The 20,779-nt window shown below is 40.3% G+C and overlaps 1 protein-coding gene across 4 annotated transcripts in view; it reads left to right on the top strand.

The window, feature by feature from the left end:
* vit (vitrin) overlaps positions 1–20,779 on the top strand; it is a 61,147-nt gene that overhangs the window by 5,549 nt on the left and 34,819 nt on the right. For 3 of the 4 annotated variants that reach the window (XM_062974455.1, XM_062974461.1, XM_008125593.3), the window contains exons 2-3: positions 19,772–19,844; positions 20,623–20,688. In XM_062974455.1, coding sequence (XP_062830525.1) covers positions 19,811–19,844; positions 20,623–20,688 — 100 coding nt within the window. In that variant the 5' untranslated portion in view covers positions 19,772–19,810. Of the gene's footprint in view, positions 1–18,588; positions 18,671–19,771; positions 19,845–20,622; positions 20,689–20,779 lie in introns of those variants that run through there. The other variant, XM_062974443.1, reaches the window with a different exon arrangement.

Raw genomic sequence — 20,779 nt, 5'->3', positions numbered from 1 at the left:
TAGTGTTTATTAAAAAACCGCGAAACCGCGAGTCTACAGAAAGTGAACCGCAAAGTAGTGAGGGAACACTCTACCCCTCTGTTTAACAGAAAGCATGTTTATTCATGTGCCTGATGTGGGGGAAAGGCATAACTTTCATGGCCATGTTCTTGAAAATTAGAGAAGCAGACCATCCCCTAAGAATGATGTGAGTTCAACAGGGGGAAATGTGTGACCAGTTATGGCAATCTCACCATACTGGAGAGTCACTGTGGCCCAGGGAAATGTGGGGCAGAAAAGTATTTCCTCTTCAGGTATGTCCTTGACCACAACTTAGGGCAATAGAGGAATCTGGGAGATCTAGGCCAAGCCATGATGCATATACAGCTTTTTGGCCCAAGGAAAAGTACTGTTCTGGAAGATCAGAAGTATTGGGAACCACTGTTGGACATCCCAGCATCCGCCACCATAGCTGCTTGCCTTGTTCTTACAAGAGATTGAACCAAACTGCTCTTTTCATTGGGTTTTTAATTGCTCCTTCAAGGACCAACAAAGCACCAGTATTCTGCATTGCAAACAGGATAGTTGTTGTTGTTGACAATATGTTGTTATATGGTTGCTGAGAAAATCCTTTATCCTTCACACCCGGCTAACATCAAGATTGCAATTAAGCTCAGAGGGAAGATGAAAGCCTGAGTGATTGGTGGTCCTGGTGATCAAAAATGTCGTGACACCTCAGCCCTTTAAGTCCCAGTTCCCCTCCATCATGTTGTGAAAATTACTGTTGGTGGGCTGGTATTTTTTTTCTGTTTAGTCAGCTGGCACATTATTGCTTCCCCAATTCCAACTAGTGCATCAAAGATGGCTATGTATGGCTGGTTAACATTTCACCAAAATGCCAAAAACGCTGTGTGTTGACAACTGGATGCTACAAGGAGGGCTTTACTGTTTTATTGAGTAGGGCTGGATAAGCATCGGTTCCTCATGCTCTCAAAGGACCCTTTTAGTAACTTCAATTTGGACCAGGTTTTATTTGCTGCACTTTCCTCCAAGATAGGTATTTAATGCCATCTATTAAACCAGGACATACTGGAGAGCTATTACAAATAAAATCTTTATTTCCTGGCTCAGCTTCTTACCCCGTTTAAAGGATATTTGGGTTCTGATAAAATTACCTCGATCTGCACTGAAAGGAGAAGCAATGCCTTTTCCTAGAGCACCTGTGTGCTCAAATGTGATGCACACAAATTAACAAAATAATTTTCACTTAACTGAATGCAAGGAAAACCTTTGCCAGCTGGAAGTGATGCCAAAGACAGGGAAGGGAGTGTTATTCCTCAAGGCTATAAATCTGTCATGAAGTCTAAAGGAGGGAAGTGTAAAATGTGCAAAACTAGGGCTGTCCCCTTAAATACGAACATTTGAAATTGATATGCCCTAATTTATGTGTCAAATGCCCCCAGCTAACCACCATATCAGCTCTTCAGCAGTAGGAGAGTGAATTTTCACTTACTTTTTTTTTTTTAACAAAACAAGTGTCTAAATCTCCTGTGAGATTTCGTTCACACCTTCTGACTGGTTTAGTTCTCCTGGATCATCTTTTTTGATGTTACACAAGTAATCTTCAGCAGGTATTAGACTAAGACGGCACAATACTTGGCAGTTTGAGCATGAAAAACAGTTTTGATTGGCAGCATTTATGAGGCAGTGATCTGACTATAGATTAGGATCAATGTCATAGTTGTGATCCTGTTCAACTGCAAAATGTAGTGGAATATTGACGATCTTAACTATTAGGCTGATTCTCAAATACTCTTAAAATAATGCATAAATGTGAATGAAGAAAAAAATTACATTCTTGGTCATGGCATATCATGATAAGAGTTGGAAAGCAGGCCTCATGGGGCATTGAGTGTCCCAGCTGTGACTGTACCTCGAAAAGCCTGACTTGGCTACAGTGGTCCATACCTTAGTTACATCCAGAATTGACTACTGTAATGCACTCTATGTGGGGCTGCCTTTGAAGACAATTCGGAAACTGCAGTTATTGCAAAGGTCAGCAGCCAAATTGCTAACTGGGGTGAGCTTTAGAGAGCACACCATGCCTCCTAAAGCAGCTCCACTGGCTCCTGACAAGTTTTTGGGTCCAATTCAAAGTGCAGATGATTACCTATAAAGTTCTATACTCTTTGGGTCCGACCTATCTCTGAGACTGAATCTCCTTCTATGAACCGGCACAGGCATTGAGATCTGCTGGGGAGACTCTTCTCTTGGTCCCACCACCATTTCAAATACACTTGGTCAGGACGAGAGAAAGGGCCTTCTCGGTGGTGGCACCCCGGATCTAGAATGCCCTCCCTAGAGAGATCAGGCTAGCCCCTTTGCTTCAAGCCTTCTGTTCCAGCTTAAAAACATGGGTTTTTAAGCAATCCTTTGATCTTACATAGGTTTTTAAGGATTAGTCCAAGGACTTACTGTAGGCATCACGTCCGCACTGGGCTGTATCAATTGAAAAAAACTTATTTTTATCTGTAGCTATGACTGCATTTTATGAATTTTAATATTTTACACTATAATCATGTATATGTGTGATTGTAATTTTGTGGTTTAAATACTTTGCTGTATTTTGTTAGCTGCCCTGAGTCCCCTCGGGGAGATGGTGGTGGGGTAGAAATAAAGATGATGATGATGATGATGATGATGATGATGATTATTAATATTATTGAGTTCAATCCTCTGCTTGACGAATAATCTCCAGCTAAAGCATCTCCAGCAGGAAGCCTTTTAATTTGCTAATCAAATATCATGTTGACTTTCTCAAATGTTTTATTGAAATTCAAATGAATGACATCCATAGCATTACCAGTATCTGCTAGACTAGTTATATGATTTTAAAAATTGTTTGGCAGGAAACCCATGCTAGCTCTTACTGATGACTGCATCGTCACCAAGGTGCTTGCCAATAGACTCCTATTTAACCCGACCTAATATTTTTCCTGGTATTAAATTCTTCTTCAAAGAAGAATTCTTCTTCACTCATGGTGGATATCTCTAGCATCTCTAGCCATGGGATTCTACCTGTTATTCCCTTGAGCTTGATAAAATCCATTTTCCTAAAATCCAATGTTCTGTTTTTCTTTTCTTTGTCCTAACACAGAATCATCAATTTTAACATTATATGGTCACCAGCTGCTTGACCAAGTTCTCCCTGTTGATCTGGATCAATTCCGGGATTGCTGATCCCTTTGTTCCTTCCTCCAACTTTTGATAGAGAACATTATCAGCAAGGCACATCACACATTTGTTGAAGAGCCTATATTAGCAGAGCTAGTCTCCTAGCAAATAGCAGGATTATTGGATTTCCTTATACCAGTTCTTGCTTCTTGAATATTTCTGAAAATTTGTTTCAGAAAAACATCATCTACTACCTCATTCTCATTTGGTGCCCTACATTTTTTTATTATTTTCTTCATTTCTTTTTTTACCCAAATAATCCCTTGGTCCAGTGTGATCAATCACATGGATTTCTACACAACTGAATTTGATATGTAATGCTGCCTTCCTCCTTTTCTTCCTCATCTGTTTCTCAACATATTAAATTCCTCAATTCTTACATTTAAACATTGGAATTATTCCACCAAATGGAGCCCCCAATGGTGCAATGGGTTAAATCCTTGTGCCAGCAGGACTGCTGACTGAAAGGTTGGTGGTTCAAATCTGGAGAGTGGGGTGAGCTCCTGTCTGTCAGCTCTAGCTCTCCATGTGGGGACATGAGAGAAGCCTCCCGCAAGATGGTAAAACATCCAGGTGTCCCCTGGGCAACATCCTTGCAGATGGCCAATTCTCTCAATTTCTCAAGTCGCTCCTGACATGAAAAAAAATCCACCAAATCTCTGTTACAATCATATTTTCCTCAGTGCATTGAGGTGTCAAGCTCTTTTTGTTAGTGTCTCAAACTCTGCACTAGTGCATATAAATCTTAATTATTGCTTCTTCTCATAATTTATTATTTCTGTGGCTCCCATTCTCTCCTTCAGCTTCTCCTCTAGACTTCACATCCTTATGTTTAGGGCTTGCTTTTGGACACATGTTTAAGGACCTCATCATATGGAGGCCGAGAAGCTGGGAGACAGTGGGGGAGACTGTGGGGCATGTAACACTTTGTTCCCTTACCGTGGTTAGTTGTGAGGTCCCATCCCACAATGTTTCTGTGTTGTCCCCAGCTTCCTCCCATGCTGTCCCCAACTTCTTCTGTGAGGCGTTGGGCTCTTTTGGGCTCCGTCTGCCTGTGGTGCCAGCATGGAGCCCAACAGAGTCCCACCAGAAGTAGCCCTGCATCACTTGATGGGCTCTGGAAAACTCCATGCCAGCAGCATGTCAGCAGTGCAGAGAGATGGAGAGAAACATCCATGTAATTAGGTGATATGTTACCATTACCAAGGATTTCATTCAAAGACCTCTTGATCAGATTAACCATGATTTTGCCAAGGACAATCTGCCTGGTTTTCATGAGTAGCCAGCACTCATCTGTAGCCAGCACTCAGCCATAGCTCTATATACAGGCAGTCCCCAAATTACAAACAAGATAGAGTTTGTAGGTTCGTTGAATTTGTTTGTAAGTCGAAACAGGTCCAGCAAAAAGTGCACCCTTTGTAATTCGGCCAAAAGGGTACACATTATAGTTCCTGTGTGATTAGACTCCCCTTTTATAAACACCAAAGCTTTGAACCAATGGTGGGAAAAACCCCATAAAAATAGATAACCCTTCTCTCTAGGAGCCTCTCCTGTTTATCCTGCCCCAGCTTCCTTGAGGAGTACTCATGCTGTGAAATGAATGCAGTCTGACACCACTTTAACTGCCCTGGTTCATTGCTATGGGATTTTGGGAGCTGTAGTTTTACATGGCTTTTAGCCTTCTCTACCAAAGAATGCTGCTGCGTCACCAAACTACAAATCTCAGCATTGCATAGCATTGAGCTAGGACAATCAAAAGTGGTCTCAGACATGAAGGAAAGGAGAGGAGAGTTGAAGAGATACAGGAAGGACGAAGGAGAGATTGATAGGAAGAAAGGGAAAAGAGGTTTGGAGAGATATCCATAGGAAGAAAAAGGAAAGGGGTTGTGGAGAGATACGAACAAGTTTTAGCTCAGGACTAAGATTTCATGGTAGGGAGAGAGAAGAAAGGCCAGTCTGTAACCATGAGTTGTTCATAAGTCGATGTCCCTAATTCGATGCCTACCTGTACTAATAAAATGACGGATTGTTTCAATTTTTACTGGCTTTATGTAAAGCAGAATCAATAGGGAATGTAGAGGAAACTTCAGAAAGCTCCAGTCTTGTCCAACAAGGCTCAGTTGGCTGACTGTGTACATCTTGTCAAAAAACTCTCTGAGATTCATGGGTCTCTATAAGTCAAGAGGTGACTAAAAGGCACACACACACACGCACATATTTCTGTGCTGTTTTCTGCCTCCATCTAGGAAGCAAAATCCAAAAAAAGGGAACTTTCCAAAGCACTTCTATTTTCAACCTCCCCTCCTGTTTAAAAAAAGCAGTGTGTTTTCTCCTGTATTCTCCACACATACCTCATATACATACCATCAGTTTCTTCTTGTCTCCAGCTACCACCAGCTGCTGCTTGAGGCCCCCATCAAGCCTGAGGCAGATCCGAGATGGGAGCTCTTTAGGTTCATGTTCATCCATCTAACTGTCTGCCTGCAGAACAAGTATGAGCAACATCCATGTCAGCCTGTTTGACAGGAAAATGATGCTCCACTGAATTTAGAACAAAGACGTGTGAGTCCAGCCACATCTTTTCCTAGATATGGAGACAACAGAAAGTACTGTAATGATGATCAGTGACAGAGTTTACAAAAATTACCTCCTTGGACTACATGGTCCATAGAAATGCTAACTGGGGGGTTCTGGGGCTTGTTGTCCATGGACTTTTCCACAGATGACTTCTGAAATTAAATTATAGTGGCACATCATCATTTTCAGCCTGACATTGAGGTTTTCCTGTAACCATTGACAGGAGATATGTAACCTCCTTAGGCAAGGAATATTCGGTTGTGGTTTTACCAGTACTTTTCTTTGAAATATACCCTACAATGCCTTGTCTTTTGGTAGTCTCCAATCCAAGTGCTAACCAAGGCTGAGCCTGCTTAGCTTTCAAGATCAGATAACAGTGATTCTCAGCCTGGGGTCCCCAAATGTTTTTGGCCTTCAACTCCCAGAAATCCTAACAGCTGTTAAACTGGCTGTGATTTCTGGGAGTTGTAGGCCAAAAACATCTGGGGACCCCAGGCTGAGAACCACTGGGATAGAACCTGGTGCCTTTAGAGCAGCTGTTCCGATGTTTCTGTTTCTATTCTTCTTTAAATTGTTTTGTTTGGGAATCATGATTTGCAAGTCCCATATTGTATGTCCAGTAAGATTAAAATGTTCTGTATTTAAAATCTGTAAATGTTATAGAATTAGCAGTTTTCCATCCCCCCCCCCCCCCCCCGCAAACATTTCTAATTTCCCCCCTAAACCCCTTAGAGGATTTTCCCTTATTGGTTCAAAATGTCTGCAAATGTTTAGTTTGAGTGATTATTTTTTAATTTTAATTTTATTTTATTCATTTCTATTTTACCTTTTCCCCAACATTGGGAGCCAACAGCATATTTAAAAACAATACTGATTAAAAGTATATAAATTCATCAGTAAAAATATAAAAGCAAAAGTCATTTTGAAATGGCTAAACAAATTGCAAAGTTAAAATATTAAAACACATTAAAAGACAATATACAAGCCTTAAAGACAGCACCCCAGTCAGTTTTGTAAAGGTTGATGGCACTGAAATATTTTAACATGCTGACAGAAGGACAGAAGGAGAATACTAGAAGAGGGCCTTTCTAGTAAATGTTCCTAAGCTATGGAACACCTTCCCTAGTTTGGGAACAGATACTTAGAAAGGCCCTCTTCCATTTTTCCACCAAACAAGCCTGAGAAGTTGATGGGACAGAAAAATGCTCTCCAGATCATTATCAAGCTCAACGAGGTTTATCAAAGGAGAGATTGTCCTTCAAATAACCTGAACACATTGAATTGTCGAAGGCTTTCGTGGCCGGAATCACTGGAGTGTTGTGTGGTTTCCGGGTTGTATGGCTGTACAGCCCGGAAAATACACAACTTAGACACAATTTTATATCTGAAGATGAAGATACAGGAAGAAGGTAACATAGTTAGTGCAGAAAATGTATCTTCTCACTTCTCTTTCTGCGTCTTTCCAAATTGGAGGGGTTATTTCTGGAATTAATCCAAGAGCACCCCTCCCATTCTCTGTGAGCAAAAGAGATCTGTGTGAAAAACATTATAAAAGTAATTTCTCTAAGTTCTGATTAGCAATACTGAGGAAAAACCATATAAACCATGCAAAGTGATGTGACATTCTCCTCTTAAGCCGTCCTCTATACAATATGTCAAGCTTTGTGTAGACATGTAAGAAAAATTCATAAAATCAAGCCCAAGGGTCTTACACATGCATTCTTTGCTCCTAGACAAAATATGTACCTTCAGGGAGAGGTTGGCATTGTTCAAAGGTTGCCTGCCAGGAGCATAATGCAATATTTACATAGTACTTTGGGGCCATAGAGACAGCTAATACCACTTCACTTTTAAAGTTTACATTTTAGCTTTGAGTCAAGGGGAGGAAAGCAGGTCTGGAAATCCTGGATTCCAATTTTGTCTCTTCCATAAATGTTCAACTTTCATGGACCAGTGACTTCAGGGTCATGTTGTACTGTAGAATCTATAGAGAAGTTAGCCCAAAATGCAAGTGGTCTGAGGAGCAATAAACAATGGACTAAATTTCAATATTGCCCCAACTAGACAAGACAATGAGTGATTGACACTACCGATGTCACTCCCGCTACCTGCCACAAGGAGAACAAGAGGGTTATGGCACAAGTTAGTGCCATTCCATGTCGCCAAGTTGCCAAAGCCTGGGTAACATGGGATAGCCACGTAAACAGTTGTGACCAGTTCTGTCTCAAAACCGGCCCAACTGTTTACATGGGCCCAAAGTTGCAGTTTGTCTGGATTCTGGATGAAGATTCAAAATAACACACAAATTTGGTTAACATGGTTCAAGGCCGTGCTAAGCAACTTTGGCCCACATTAACCCGGATCAGCTCCATGCATTGTTTAGCTGCCATGGAGCTGATTGCCTAATCCTTTGTGCTAAATAGTCAGTGAAGATGCTCCCAAGGTGGTATGGCATTGTTGCTTATGGCATGTATACACACTACCACAATCACCTCTATTCATATATTTTGAATGTTTTTGAAACAGTACTTCAAAAGTTCAGTTAGAGATCTGATACAACAAAAAATATTATGCTTGATTTAGCTACTGGTGCATCTACTGCACTATTTCCAGCAATATTAGCAATCTTTTTTTCTGATTCTGTGCATGCACATAAGAAAATTCATACTAGATTGGACCAAAAGGCCAATCTAGCATTTCACTCTGGATTGTTAGTACTGTACATGAGAACTACAGTAATCTCCCGCAGATGCTTTTAAAAGGTCCCATCCTCTCTTGTCTCCTCCCACGTTCCTCATTCCACTTCAGCCTTACTTCACTTGCTACAAACTTTGTTCAAAGTGCACAAAGAGCTTGCACTCTGTTAGCTCAGCAAGGGGAGGGAAGGCGGGATCTTTTCCTTCCCTCTGGCTTAGACAGAATTAAACTACTGCAGCCTCTCCTACATTGTTTGCTCTTGCTCATTAATATTTCTTGCAATAATCATAATAATAATAATATCAACTTTATTTATATCCCTCTCCCTCTTCCTGCAGGAACTCGGAGCGGCTCACAACATCTTGATCTGACATCATGATCATACTCTGATGTTCCTTGGTTTTCTGAATGGGGCAGGCTAAAAGATGGCAAATAAAAACCTTATATAAAACCAGGCAGGCAGATGTTAAAAGCAATGTAATAGGCTTGAGGATTGCCAAGCATATGGAAAGGCCCTCATGCTTATGATTACAGGGGTCATACTATCCTGGGCTAGATAGACGGATTGTCTAACTATCCTATGTTCCTAGCATCTTATAACCCATGATGACCATGACATAGAATATTGAGTTGTGCGAGTTCCTACTTCTACTGTAGCCTCATATCTGTAAATAATATTGCTTATGGAAAGAGGTTGGGACTCTATTTGAGTCCACAAATTATGTGTTCATTGATACCTCAGAGGATACTAGTCAGCACAATTCCTTGCTGGGAACTCACTCTAAGGAATGCAAAGTTTGTTTATTTATTGGAACAGGTATTTTTTATCCAGAATTCCAAAATTTGAAATACTCCAAAATTATCCACACGCATAGCTGAAACAGTATAATCTTTGATTTCTGATGGTTCAGTGTACAAAAACTTTGTTTCATGGCATAACTATTAAAACTAATGTATATGTAGCTACTTTCAGATTATATATACAAGGTGTATATGAAATATTAATGATTGTTTTACTTTAGACTTGGGTACCGTCTTCAAGATCATACACGTTTATGCAAATACAGATATTCGAAAATCCCCAAAAGATCCAAAACACTTTCCATCCAAAACATTTAAGATAAGGGCTTCTCAGCCTGTATTATCTTGTTACACATTTAGGCTTCATCTGTTTCATTCTCTTTTGAAGTATTCATGGAGGTATATATGAAATCCCATGTAATCCCTTGTTCAGGCTAACCCCAACTGTGCTTACATTCACAGACAGAACTGCATCGGGCTCCTTTTCTGCATTGCAAGCACATGGTAGGGTTAACATCTGAAGGGAACAATCGGATCAAGGTCTTTATAACTCTCACTTCCAAAGAATAGTACCTATAGCCAAACACATTCTTCCTTTTCTAATTGCTCCAAATAATCATTCAGCAGCTGCTTGCTTAGAAACCTTACAACTCAAAATCCCACTGAAACCTTGCACACCTTGCTCAAAAGGTGCTGTATTTTCTTTTGCCATTCCAGTTGTATAAACTATGAAACTTGACTCACTAAGCCACCTTCACTGGCTTTACTGTAACAAAATCAACAATCCCAACCTTTTCATGCAAAAAGCATGCCAAATAAACCACCAATTCTCTCAGGTGCCAGAGCAGGTTGTGTCCAAGGTCTTTGATCAAATAAGCCACAGCACTAAACAGGTCTTAGAAATGTTTCTGTTTTGGATTACAAAACCTAAACTGACAGTACACATGATGGCAAGAGGATTTGTGAGCTGTAATTTTTTTTAAGGTATATATTTTTTTCAAGCCCTGGCACTGAGAAAGGGACTCGCGGGGTTTCAAACCCAATGTAGTAGACTGACTCACTGTTTATGAGTATGAACTGCATTATATGGTCAATTTAAACTCATTGACCATATAGGTCTACACCAGTGGTTCTCAACCTTCCTTATTACCACGACCCCTTAATACAGTTCCTCATGTTGTATTGATCCCCAACCATAAAAAAGTTGCTACTTCATAATTGTAATTTTGCTACTGTTATGAATTGTAATGTAAATATCAGATATGCAGGATGTATTTTCATTCACTGGACCAGATTTGGCACAAATACCCGATATGACCAATATGGGGGGGGGGGGGGGGGGAATTGATTTTGACATTTGGTGCTTGGGATATATATAATCAAAGAGCATTCTAAACTCCACCAAGGATAGAATTGAACAAAACTTGGCACACAGAACTCCCATGATCAACAGAAAATACTGGAAGTGTTTGGTAGGCATTCGCCATGAGTTTTAGAGTTGTAGTTCACCTATATCCAGCGTTCTCTGCCAAAGGGTTCCTAAGACCATCAAAATTATGTGTTTTCTGGTGGTCTTTGATGACCACTCTGACGCACACACCCCTGCGACCCCCTACCCAAGGGGTCACGACCAGAGGCAGTTCAACCACCAGGCCAACTAGGCAGTTGCCTGTGGCGCCATCTTGTTGGGGGCACCATCGAGGCAACTCCTGTCTCCTGCAGCCTGCCTCCGCAAGGTATTGAACTGCTTTTTCTGTTGATTTGTTGTAAAACATGTTTTAGTGCTTAATTTGTAAAATCTTAATGTAATTTGATGTTTAATAGGCTTTTCCTTAATCCCTCCTTATTATCATACATTTGCGCTTATCCAATGCTTTTATTTTTCAGTGATTGGTTTTGGGGGGGGGGGGGGGGCAAAATTCTGTTCGCCTACACTTGAAAAATACCTAGGGCCGGCTCTGGTCATGACCCCCAGGTTGAGAAACGCTGGTCTACACTGACCATATAATTCAGTTCCAACTGGGTTCTCTGTTAGTGTAGAACCAGCCAGAGAACCCATGAGTGCTACCTGTCTACATTATCCCCCTTCCTGGCATAGATGCTTATTCAGGATTGATTCAGCTGGTGCGTCAGTTGTCTTATCATGCTGTTTGCAGTTCAGCTTCAAGGAACAGGATGTCTTTGTCTGCTGTGTCAGAGACAAGTTACTATCTTAAGTATTAGTGTTCGAACTACAACAGAAGCTTAATCCATGAGCATTAAAAAGAGAGAAAGGATTGTGTAAAGATTAAGTTATTGCAGTACCCATAGTGTTACTAAACTCAATTAATAGGAAAGAGAATGGCAGGTGTGTGTATGGGGGGTGATAAAAAATAAAGAAAATTAACTTGTTTTATTTTTCATGACTTTACACACGATACTTACCACATTTAACTTGGATCATATCATTTGCAAAGGCTGTTAGCATAGTACAGAAAGTGGATGAAAACCATTGTAACAATGAATTTCTATTTTAGTCAATAGGAGGTTTCCTTTCAACGGTTGTATTGAGGAGCCCCCGATGGCAGAATGGGTTAAACCTTTGTGCTGGCAGGACTGCTGACTTGAAGGTTGGGTTGTTGACCTGAAGGTTGCCAGTTCAAATCAGGGGAGAGCATGGATGAGCTCCATCTGTCAGCTCCAGCTCCCCATGCGGGGACATGAGAGAAGCCTCCCACAAGGATGGTAAAACATCAAAACATCCAGGCATCCCCTGGGCAACGTCCTTGCAGACAGCCAATTCTCTTACACCAGAAGTGATTTGCAGTTTCTCGAGTCGCTCCTGACACGAAAAAAAACCTGTTGTATTTATTACAATAATATTTGTTTAATGTGCTTTTTCTGTGGAATGGGACCCAAAATGCCTCACAATATGAATTCAAACAAGGTGTACAGTAGAATCTCATTTATCCAACCTTCTCTTATCAAATGTTCTGTATTATCCAACGCAGTCTGCCTCCCACCCGGATCCACAACTGTTTCTCTAGGAAGCAACGCGCAGCAGGCCAACACACCCAATAACAACACAAGTGCAGCCACACTCCCAAACAAATGGTAGACTTGTTGTAAAACATGATGTTTTGGTGCTTAATTTGTAAAATCATAATGTAATTTGATGTTTAATAGGCTTTTCCTTAATCCCTCCTTATTATCCAATATTTTCACTTATCCAATGTTCTGCCGGCTCATTTATTATTTATTTATTTATTTATTTATTTATTTATTGCAATATTTATATCCCGCCCTTCTCACCCAACAGGGGACTCAGGGCGGCTTACAATAAAACACACATATAAAAATTGTACAATGTACTATAAAACAGTTAAAAATTATTAACTTACATTGAACATTCATAAAACACATTCTAAAATACAGATAGGCGTGTTCAATTTTAAAAGACTGGGTCTGTCAAAAACTTAATGATAACTCAGGCAGGTTTTTATTTATTTTTTCGTGTCAGGAGCAACCGGAGTTGCTTCTGGAGTGAGAGAATTGGCCGTCTGCAAGGACGTTGCCCAGGGGACGCCTGGATGTTTTGATGTTTTACCATCCTTGTGGGAGGCTTCTCTCATGTCCTCACATGGAGCTGGAGCTGATAGAGGGAGCTCATCTGCGCTCTCCCCGGGTGGGATTCGAACCTGGCAGCCTTCAGGTCAGCAACCCAACCTTCAAGTCATGAGGCTTTTATCTCCTAGGCTACCGGAGGCTCCTAGGTTTTTAATAATAAAGTCTGTAAGAATGAGCAAAAGGCGTGCTGTATAGTGTCTCTGAAGTGACAAAAACTATAATTCTATTTTAATGTTTACATGGTATAGATTTTAAATTGCATTTTTTAGTTTGGTGAAATGCTTTGAGTCTTGATCAAGAGAAAAAAGTGGAGTAAAAATAAATATAAGAATAAAAATAGTTTTTGTGTAGCCACTTAGTTGCCAAATTTCTGTCCAGCTAAAAAGATTTTTTTTCCCGGTGGCAGTAGGACAACAGGGAAAGTGCCAGTCTAGTTTCCTGGGGCAGGGAGACCCATAGCCTGGTTGCATCTGCCTGTGAGGATGGAGGACCCAAATAAAGCCTTGTCCGGAAGAATCTTAAAACTTGTTCAGGCTCTTCCACAGTATAGCTCAGTTTTCAAAGAATTCCAAAATAGAATATTTAGACATGGCAGCATAAGCAAGTAAAACAAAATCAACATATAATTCTGAAACAAAGAGAACAACAGTAAAGCGTCTGAAGAAAGAAAAATGTTCCCATCCATTCTGAGGCATTTCAAGCATCACTGGTGAAAGCAGCTTGATTCTTTCAACAGAAAATAATGCTCCTAGTTAAATACACCCACCAGAGGTTTGCCTAGAATCAAAAGGTTTGATGCCAAAATTTGCAGTTCTCCTAAGTCCCGAGGGACACCTGGCAAGCTAGCTAATGTGGATAAGGAATCAGGAATCAGGAACCAAAGACTTCACCAGGATGAAGGCAAATGACAGAGACTTTATTCAACTGGTGCAAAAGGGACACTCGTAGAGCATGGGGGCTTGATTATGTACCCGAATATAGGAACATTGTTTTTGGACCACAAATTCCCAGAACACCCTGGTCAACATAAAAGGTAATTTTTCCAAACTTTGATTGTAGGACAAGGAAACTGGGAAATATTTTCTGTTCTGAAGCAAGTTCAAACATAGGTTGGTCTGGCAGGTTTTTTTTTTATCATGCCACATGTTCAGTGAGAAAAATGTGAAGGGTTTGATACTTTGAGCTGTCCAAATCCCCAGAGCAGCTGTGCAACAAATCTGAAAAGATGTTTCAGGAAGGAGTAGCAAGGCAGAGGATGAACAACACATCAACACCTCTTTTGAAAGGTGGGCAATCCATCAGCCTCTTGAAAAAAGAAGCCGATTCTGAATGTGTTCTCCAACAAAACAATTCAGTTTGTTCATGTACACTGGCCCACATTCAACTGCTAGTTCCAACAAGAGTAGGGCGCCTGAACAACTGATTTAACCAGTCTATTCTAAATCATAGTTTATAGCAGAGTTCTCAATCTTTAGTTTGCTAGGTATTTTGAACTTCAACTCTCAGAAGCCCCCAGCCAACTTGGTCAATAGTTCAGGATTCTCGAAGCTGAAGTCCAATACATATAGCAGACTAAACATTTAATAATTGTCTTGTGTTTTTAATACATTATTTTATGGTTCTTTGTTATAGCTATGTATTTTAACTAGGTTGTACCCATCCTCGACATGTGAGGAGAGGTGGGTAACAAATGTATTATTATTATTATTATTATTATTATTATTATTATTATTATTATTACTACTACTACTACAACACTGCTGAGATTTTGCAGACTATGGGTTGAGGCTTCCTTGACTGAGTCTATCCATCTGGGATGGTTCTTTCTCTTTTCCTCTTGCCCTCTGCTTTTCAAAGATTGATGTCTAGTTCCTCCAGCACAAATGGTCACCTTTCTAACATAGTGGTTTTCAACCTATAGGTCCCCAGGTGTTTTAGCCTACAACTCCCAGAAATCCCAGCCAGTTTACCAGCTGTTAGGATTCATGGGAGTTAAAGGCCAAAACATCTGGGGACCCACGGATTGAGAACCACTGGTCTAACAGAAGCATGCCACGGAATGAAGTGGATGACTTTATCAGGTGAAGATAAATGAAACCAAATTCCATACTAATTCCATGGATCAAGGAGTCATGCTGTATTCCACAGACCTTTTGTTATGACAATTAAATTGTAATCGTTGTGCTATAACTATGTAGTGGGAAGGGTTTCTATTTTGTAATACCTCTTTCTTGTCCATCTCCACAGCCTCCTATTCCTCCTCTTCATCTACTGCCTTTGCTTTTTCTTTCCAAAGAGATTTGGCAAGCAATAACTTGTTGTTTTGACTATACCTATAGAAATCATGTTATCCAGCTGTGAAAAAGAAATTGATAATTTGATTTAGAATACACTTCCTACTTGATGTGACTGCCTGGGTCTGCCTAATGGTAGGAGGGTCTTTCTTATGCCTTTACAGTATCAAAGGCATATTTAAAAATGCCAGCAGTACAAACAGCAGGAGCTTCAGTACAGTTCCTCTTACATTGCGATCCATTTAAGCCCCAAATCTACACAAGATTCACATCTGCAACCCCACTAATAACTCTTTAAGATGGCAGAAATGGTATTATTAAACATCAGGGAGGCCACAATATCTAGATTGTGGCCTTGGCAACCAGTAATGTTGGCCTGGTGTAGTAAAAATATGTATCCGTTTACCTGCAGTTCACCAATTCCCATACCAGACGTTTTCTGTTTCCTGCGCAAAGCTATATTTAACTCAAAAACCTGTATGCAAAGCTAACGGTGCTAAAGCTAAACCATTTCCTCGAACTATTTTTAAATGGTCAAAGTCCCCTACTGTTATTATTATCATCATCGAGGCAGCTATATCAGCAATCTGTTGAGAGAGAAATGACTTCTTCAGGTGGTTAGTGACAATAAACTGGTCACACTGCCCAGGATAATCACATAAAGCCCACAAAGAATTTCTGCTGGCACATGTACTCCACTGGCGGAAATCAAATGCTGGAAACCAGCACTTCCATTTAAAAACATAAGATTAGCTGTACCCATGCTACTCCTGAGGACTGTGATTAAACAATCCATTGGCAGGAGAAAGTCTTTCATTCTGTAACTTCACCAAAGGACATAAAGGTCAGGCTGCCAATAATACTATAATTGAAAAGAACGGCAATCCCTGCAGGAGGTGTAGTTTCAAACTGTTGTTTTTTATGGCAAATGGGAAAACTTCCCCCAATATTATTCTTTGAAGGAAGAAAGGAAGGCATTCAAAGTAGTCACTGTTCTACATTTTAAGGCAACCTGGCGTGAGTGGTTTTGTGGTTCTTTGGTCTAAACATTCATGGATTGCTAAAATAGCTACATTAAACCTAAAAAAAACTCTTCCCATTTAAGGGCTGCTGTTACTAATGGTCTGGAAGTGCCCTTTGTAACCATGTTGGCAAAAAGGTAAACAGCTGGAACACAGCAGAGGAAATGGTGTTTTGTTGGACCTCTGGATTTATCAATACAAGAACTTTCTTGCATTGTCAAGACAGGTACTGAGTCCTCCATGGCGTTTCTCAGGTATAATTTATCATACTAGTCATAGTTCCACAGTCAATTGAATGCTAATTTATATTATGCCTACTTAGAAAAGCAAAAGTTGTGGCTCCTGAGTCCTCCAAAGGCTATTAATACATTAAATTAAAATTAATAGGAGCTGCGGTGGCATAATGGGTTAAATCCTTGTGCCAGCTGAACCTGAAGGCCGGCAGTTCGAATCTGCAAAATGGGGTGAGCTCCCATCTGTCAGCTCCAGCTTCCCATGTGGGGACATAAGAGAAGCCTCCCATAGGCGTCTCCTGGGCAACCTTTCTGCAGACAGCCAATTTTCTCACAGCAGAAGTGACTTGCAGTTTCTCAAGTCATTTCTGACACAATAAAAGTAAATTAAATTAATAAAGAATTTAAAGAGGGCACCAACAAATTAAAATATATTATTACTATTTGAGCTTACAGTCTACACACTATGATAGTTTAAAATTTCACAATATAATGGACTCAATTATAAATTAAATAATAAAATACTCTGCTTCATACAAAATAGCCGTATTCAGACATTCATCATAAGCAATGCAGTCATCCCATCACACTCACTGAAGTTAGGAACACATGACTCCTATTTAAGTGAAAACCATGAATAAAGAAATGGCTATATTTTTACCATGGTGAACATCTCTTTAGGAATTTCTAGATCTCCTAGAATGACTTCTGCTGGAGGCTGATCATAGAATCTCATTGGAGGACCTAGAAGTCCCACGGAGGCCATCACATACCATAAGGGCACTTTCAGTGGGAATCTATGGGATTCCGTTTCCACAGCACATCAAAATGCAGCCCAGAATGCATCTGCTATCTGACTCCAAACTGAGGAAAATGGGAGAAAATGGGGAAAGACAGGGAAAGGACGTGGAATAGCTGGCCATCCCAGAAGATGGATCTCGGCAGTAGGGAATGAAGTAAGACAGTCCCTCTGCTTCCCCCTGCTTCCCCCTACTTTCCCTCTGCCCTAGAGGTTCTTAGAGAGGTGTTCTCCATAGAAATCTCCAGATTCTCCAACATGACCAAAGGAATTTGACCATAGGGTTACACTGAAGTACTTAGAGATTTTGATAGAGAACAAATCCATGAATACTCAAATCTGCAAAGCCAAAATTGCAAATGTTGAAGGATGACTTTACGTACTTTATAGCACTGTTCTGGCTTTTAGATTATACACCTGAATGGCATCCAGAGAGTAGAATGAAACTATTCTCTTAGTTCACCTCCTGGTACCCTACTTCTTGCTGAGGGCAAATAACTGCAGCAAAGAGCCTCTTGATTCTTGAAAATAAGGCTACTGTCATAAAGATGACCTCCATAAGTAGTAGTGTTTCAGTAGTAGTGGTTCAGCCAGATGAAAAAGAGGGAATGGGGGTTCAGGGTCTGGGAGAGTGCTATGTGGTTCTGTAGATGAGAAAACAGGGGTTTTTAGAACAAGATCCTGTCTCTGAGACTGAGTGTGAAAATTGAACTGTTTTGGAATCCAACAGGCAGGGAGAGGAGTGTTCACCCACAAGGAGTTTAGCAACCCATGATAACATTCGCTCATTTGAGGGAGCAGCTGGCTTAGACAGAGATACCAGACTGCTTTTGAGAGGGCAAAGATTCAGGTGCAGGAAATCGGAAAGAATCAGTGAGAAAGAGAGGCAGAAGCAGGCCCCTCAAGGTCAAAGAAATGTGTTCATGTTTTGCAGTCCTCAAATCAGAGAGAGCTCCATTGGGAGTTTAGATCAAGCAACCTTGCTATTCAAGTGAAGAACTCCTGTCTCATTCCTAGTTCAAGCCTTAGTTCAAGACCCAAGATTCATGTCATGTTTTGATCCTGGTTTTATGGATATACCTTTGGATTCATGCTCATGTTTTGCTCTTTGTTTTATGGATTTATTTTGGGATTCATGTTCATGTTTTAGTCCTTGTTTCTGGATTCCTGTTCTTTGTCTGTGAAATAGCTTTGAGCTATTTGGATTATTGCTTTTGGATTGTTTTCCTATTAGCAGTTTGGTCTAGCTTTTTACCTGTGTGACTTCCTTCCTTTATTAACTCTTGGAATTTTCTTATATGTGTTTTTATCAATAAACTGTTTTACTGTCAGGTTTGGCTTCTTGGTGGGTGCTGTGAGCAAGGTGAACTCCTACTGAGGTGCAACAGTAGAGACTCTACTTCAAAGTTTGTGCTCAACACAATGAAGGTGAGGGGAACATACTTCCCTTCCCTATATATGGTTGGTATGCTTTGCAAAGCAATGCATAGACAGCCTTATATGGGGCAGTTCACACATGAAGCCCCACACTGTCCATCATATGACATAGGGTTACTTCTGGTGGTTCCCAGGTGAACTGGGGTGGCAGCATGGTGGGACACCAACACGGAAAATGCATAGACAGACTTATCTCATGGGGCAATTTATCCATGGAGCCCCACGCTGGCCATCATATGACGTTTGGTGGGGCTTCATAGGTGAACTGGGGCAGCAGCATGGTGGGACACCAACATGGAAGCCACCTTGTGTTCCGTTAGGAACAACGGGGCTTTGGCGGAATGGCGACACCTTCCCATGTGCAATGGGAAGCATCAGCTGTCTGCTGTCTGGGGCGCCTGGATTCCCCCGTTTTCACCCAGATTCACCACGGAGGCTGGCAAATCACAATGCTCGACCTCATCAATGTGATGAGGTCCAGATTGTCTGTACCTTTCAATCGTATCCTATCACCTGACTTCCACTATATTTAAGCATTCAAAACTTCATGTTTATGATTATAGAAAAGTTACCACAATCAGAAATTGTGTGTCCCCCCCATGTTTCCCGCGTTGCCTTTGAAACATTGGGGGGAAGTTTGGCAGTGGACGCCCCCACTCCAATGGGATGAAGGCAGCTGTAAATTGGGTGATGCAGGGCGTGGGGTGATGGGTTCTCCACACCTTCCGCCAGGATCCCATGAATTTGCCATGATGCATGGTGAATCCATATGCCAGTGTGATAAGGTTCTTTATCTGCCATGGCTCAGTGCTATGTAATCATGAAAGTAATAAGCTTATCTGCCTCATAGTGCTGGTGCCTAACCAACACTACAAATCCCAGGATTCCGTAGCATTGAGCCATAGCTGCATTAAATCAACAGTGTAGATGTATCAAAAATGTAACTGCACTTAATTATTATGTTGCCAATGTTGGATTTCAGCCAATAATGATAGCATGGTCTTAAAAGTGAGCAAACTTAATGAGCTATTATTAGAAAGTAACATTTCGATAAAGTATTGTGTAAATATACTCTTTTTTTTTACTTCACAGTCAATCCTATTAAAATCCCAGGGCTCCAGCTCTCTCATCATGAAGACAACAACAATTATTACAATAGTCTCTGGTAAGGAATTAAGTGAAATGCATATTTTACTATCTGTGTTTTATAGATTCATGGCAAGTTATAGTAATTACTTCAAATGAATGATTAATTAGTCTCACATGTAAACATAAACTAACATGTGGTTTATTGGTTTCTGGCTTACTATAGAGGTTTACTAGCTGTAAACCACAAAGACACGTATGGTTTATTACTGACTTATTGTTCCATGTCTTGAGTCCCACATTGGGAGAATTATGGCCTGCAAATGCAATACATAAATACAATTAGAGTCTAGAATTCCTAAAATCATGACTTTGTATTGTCCAAATTAACAACCATGACTTGTCTATTGCTGTTTCCCACAGTTATCCACTGTGTAACAGCAACTTGCAGAAGGAGTTGAAGAGATGTAAGAAAAGCAGAAATGCTTGGTTTGTTGGACAATTCATGACTAAGTCAACAAACTATGGCTTACCATTATATAATCTCTATTTTAGATTTTAAAATAGTAAGAAAAAGATTTCAAAATGAGTTTAAAAGACCTGGAGAAGTAGGAAAGCAATCCCAATGAAAAATTTTTAAATTCTATCTAGATAATGCATAGATAGTTATATTCAAAATGATATTACAAACCTATACACAGTTGACATCGGAATTAGTCCCACTGAACTCACAGGGGTTTATTTCTTTACAGGTATGTACTGGGAATCCCTGAAAGTTCGTAATCCCGTGTTGATCTTAATATAAAACAATACCATTTGTTAATTTGCCTCACATTTTCCTACTTACTGTGTTTTAGCTTTGCTGCTGATTTGTATCAATGCAACGAAAGAAGCCACAAAGAAGAATAAAAAGTCTAAATTATGTAAGTAAATAAAGTACTGTAGTGAAGGAATTTTGTGGTCAGTTTTCTCTTTGAATATCATATAAATAAATTATATCAAACTGCATGAAAT

This window comes from Anolis carolinensis, chromosome 1 (genome assembly GCF_035594765.1).
Source record: "Anolis carolinensis isolate JA03-04 chromosome 1, rAnoCar3.1.pri, whole genome shotgun sequence".
In the NCBI taxonomy this organism is placed as follows: Eukaryota; Metazoa; Chordata; class Lepidosauria; order Squamata; family Dactyloidae; genus Anolis; species Anolis carolinensis.
This window is presented reverse-complemented; position numbering and strand designations above follow the sequence as displayed.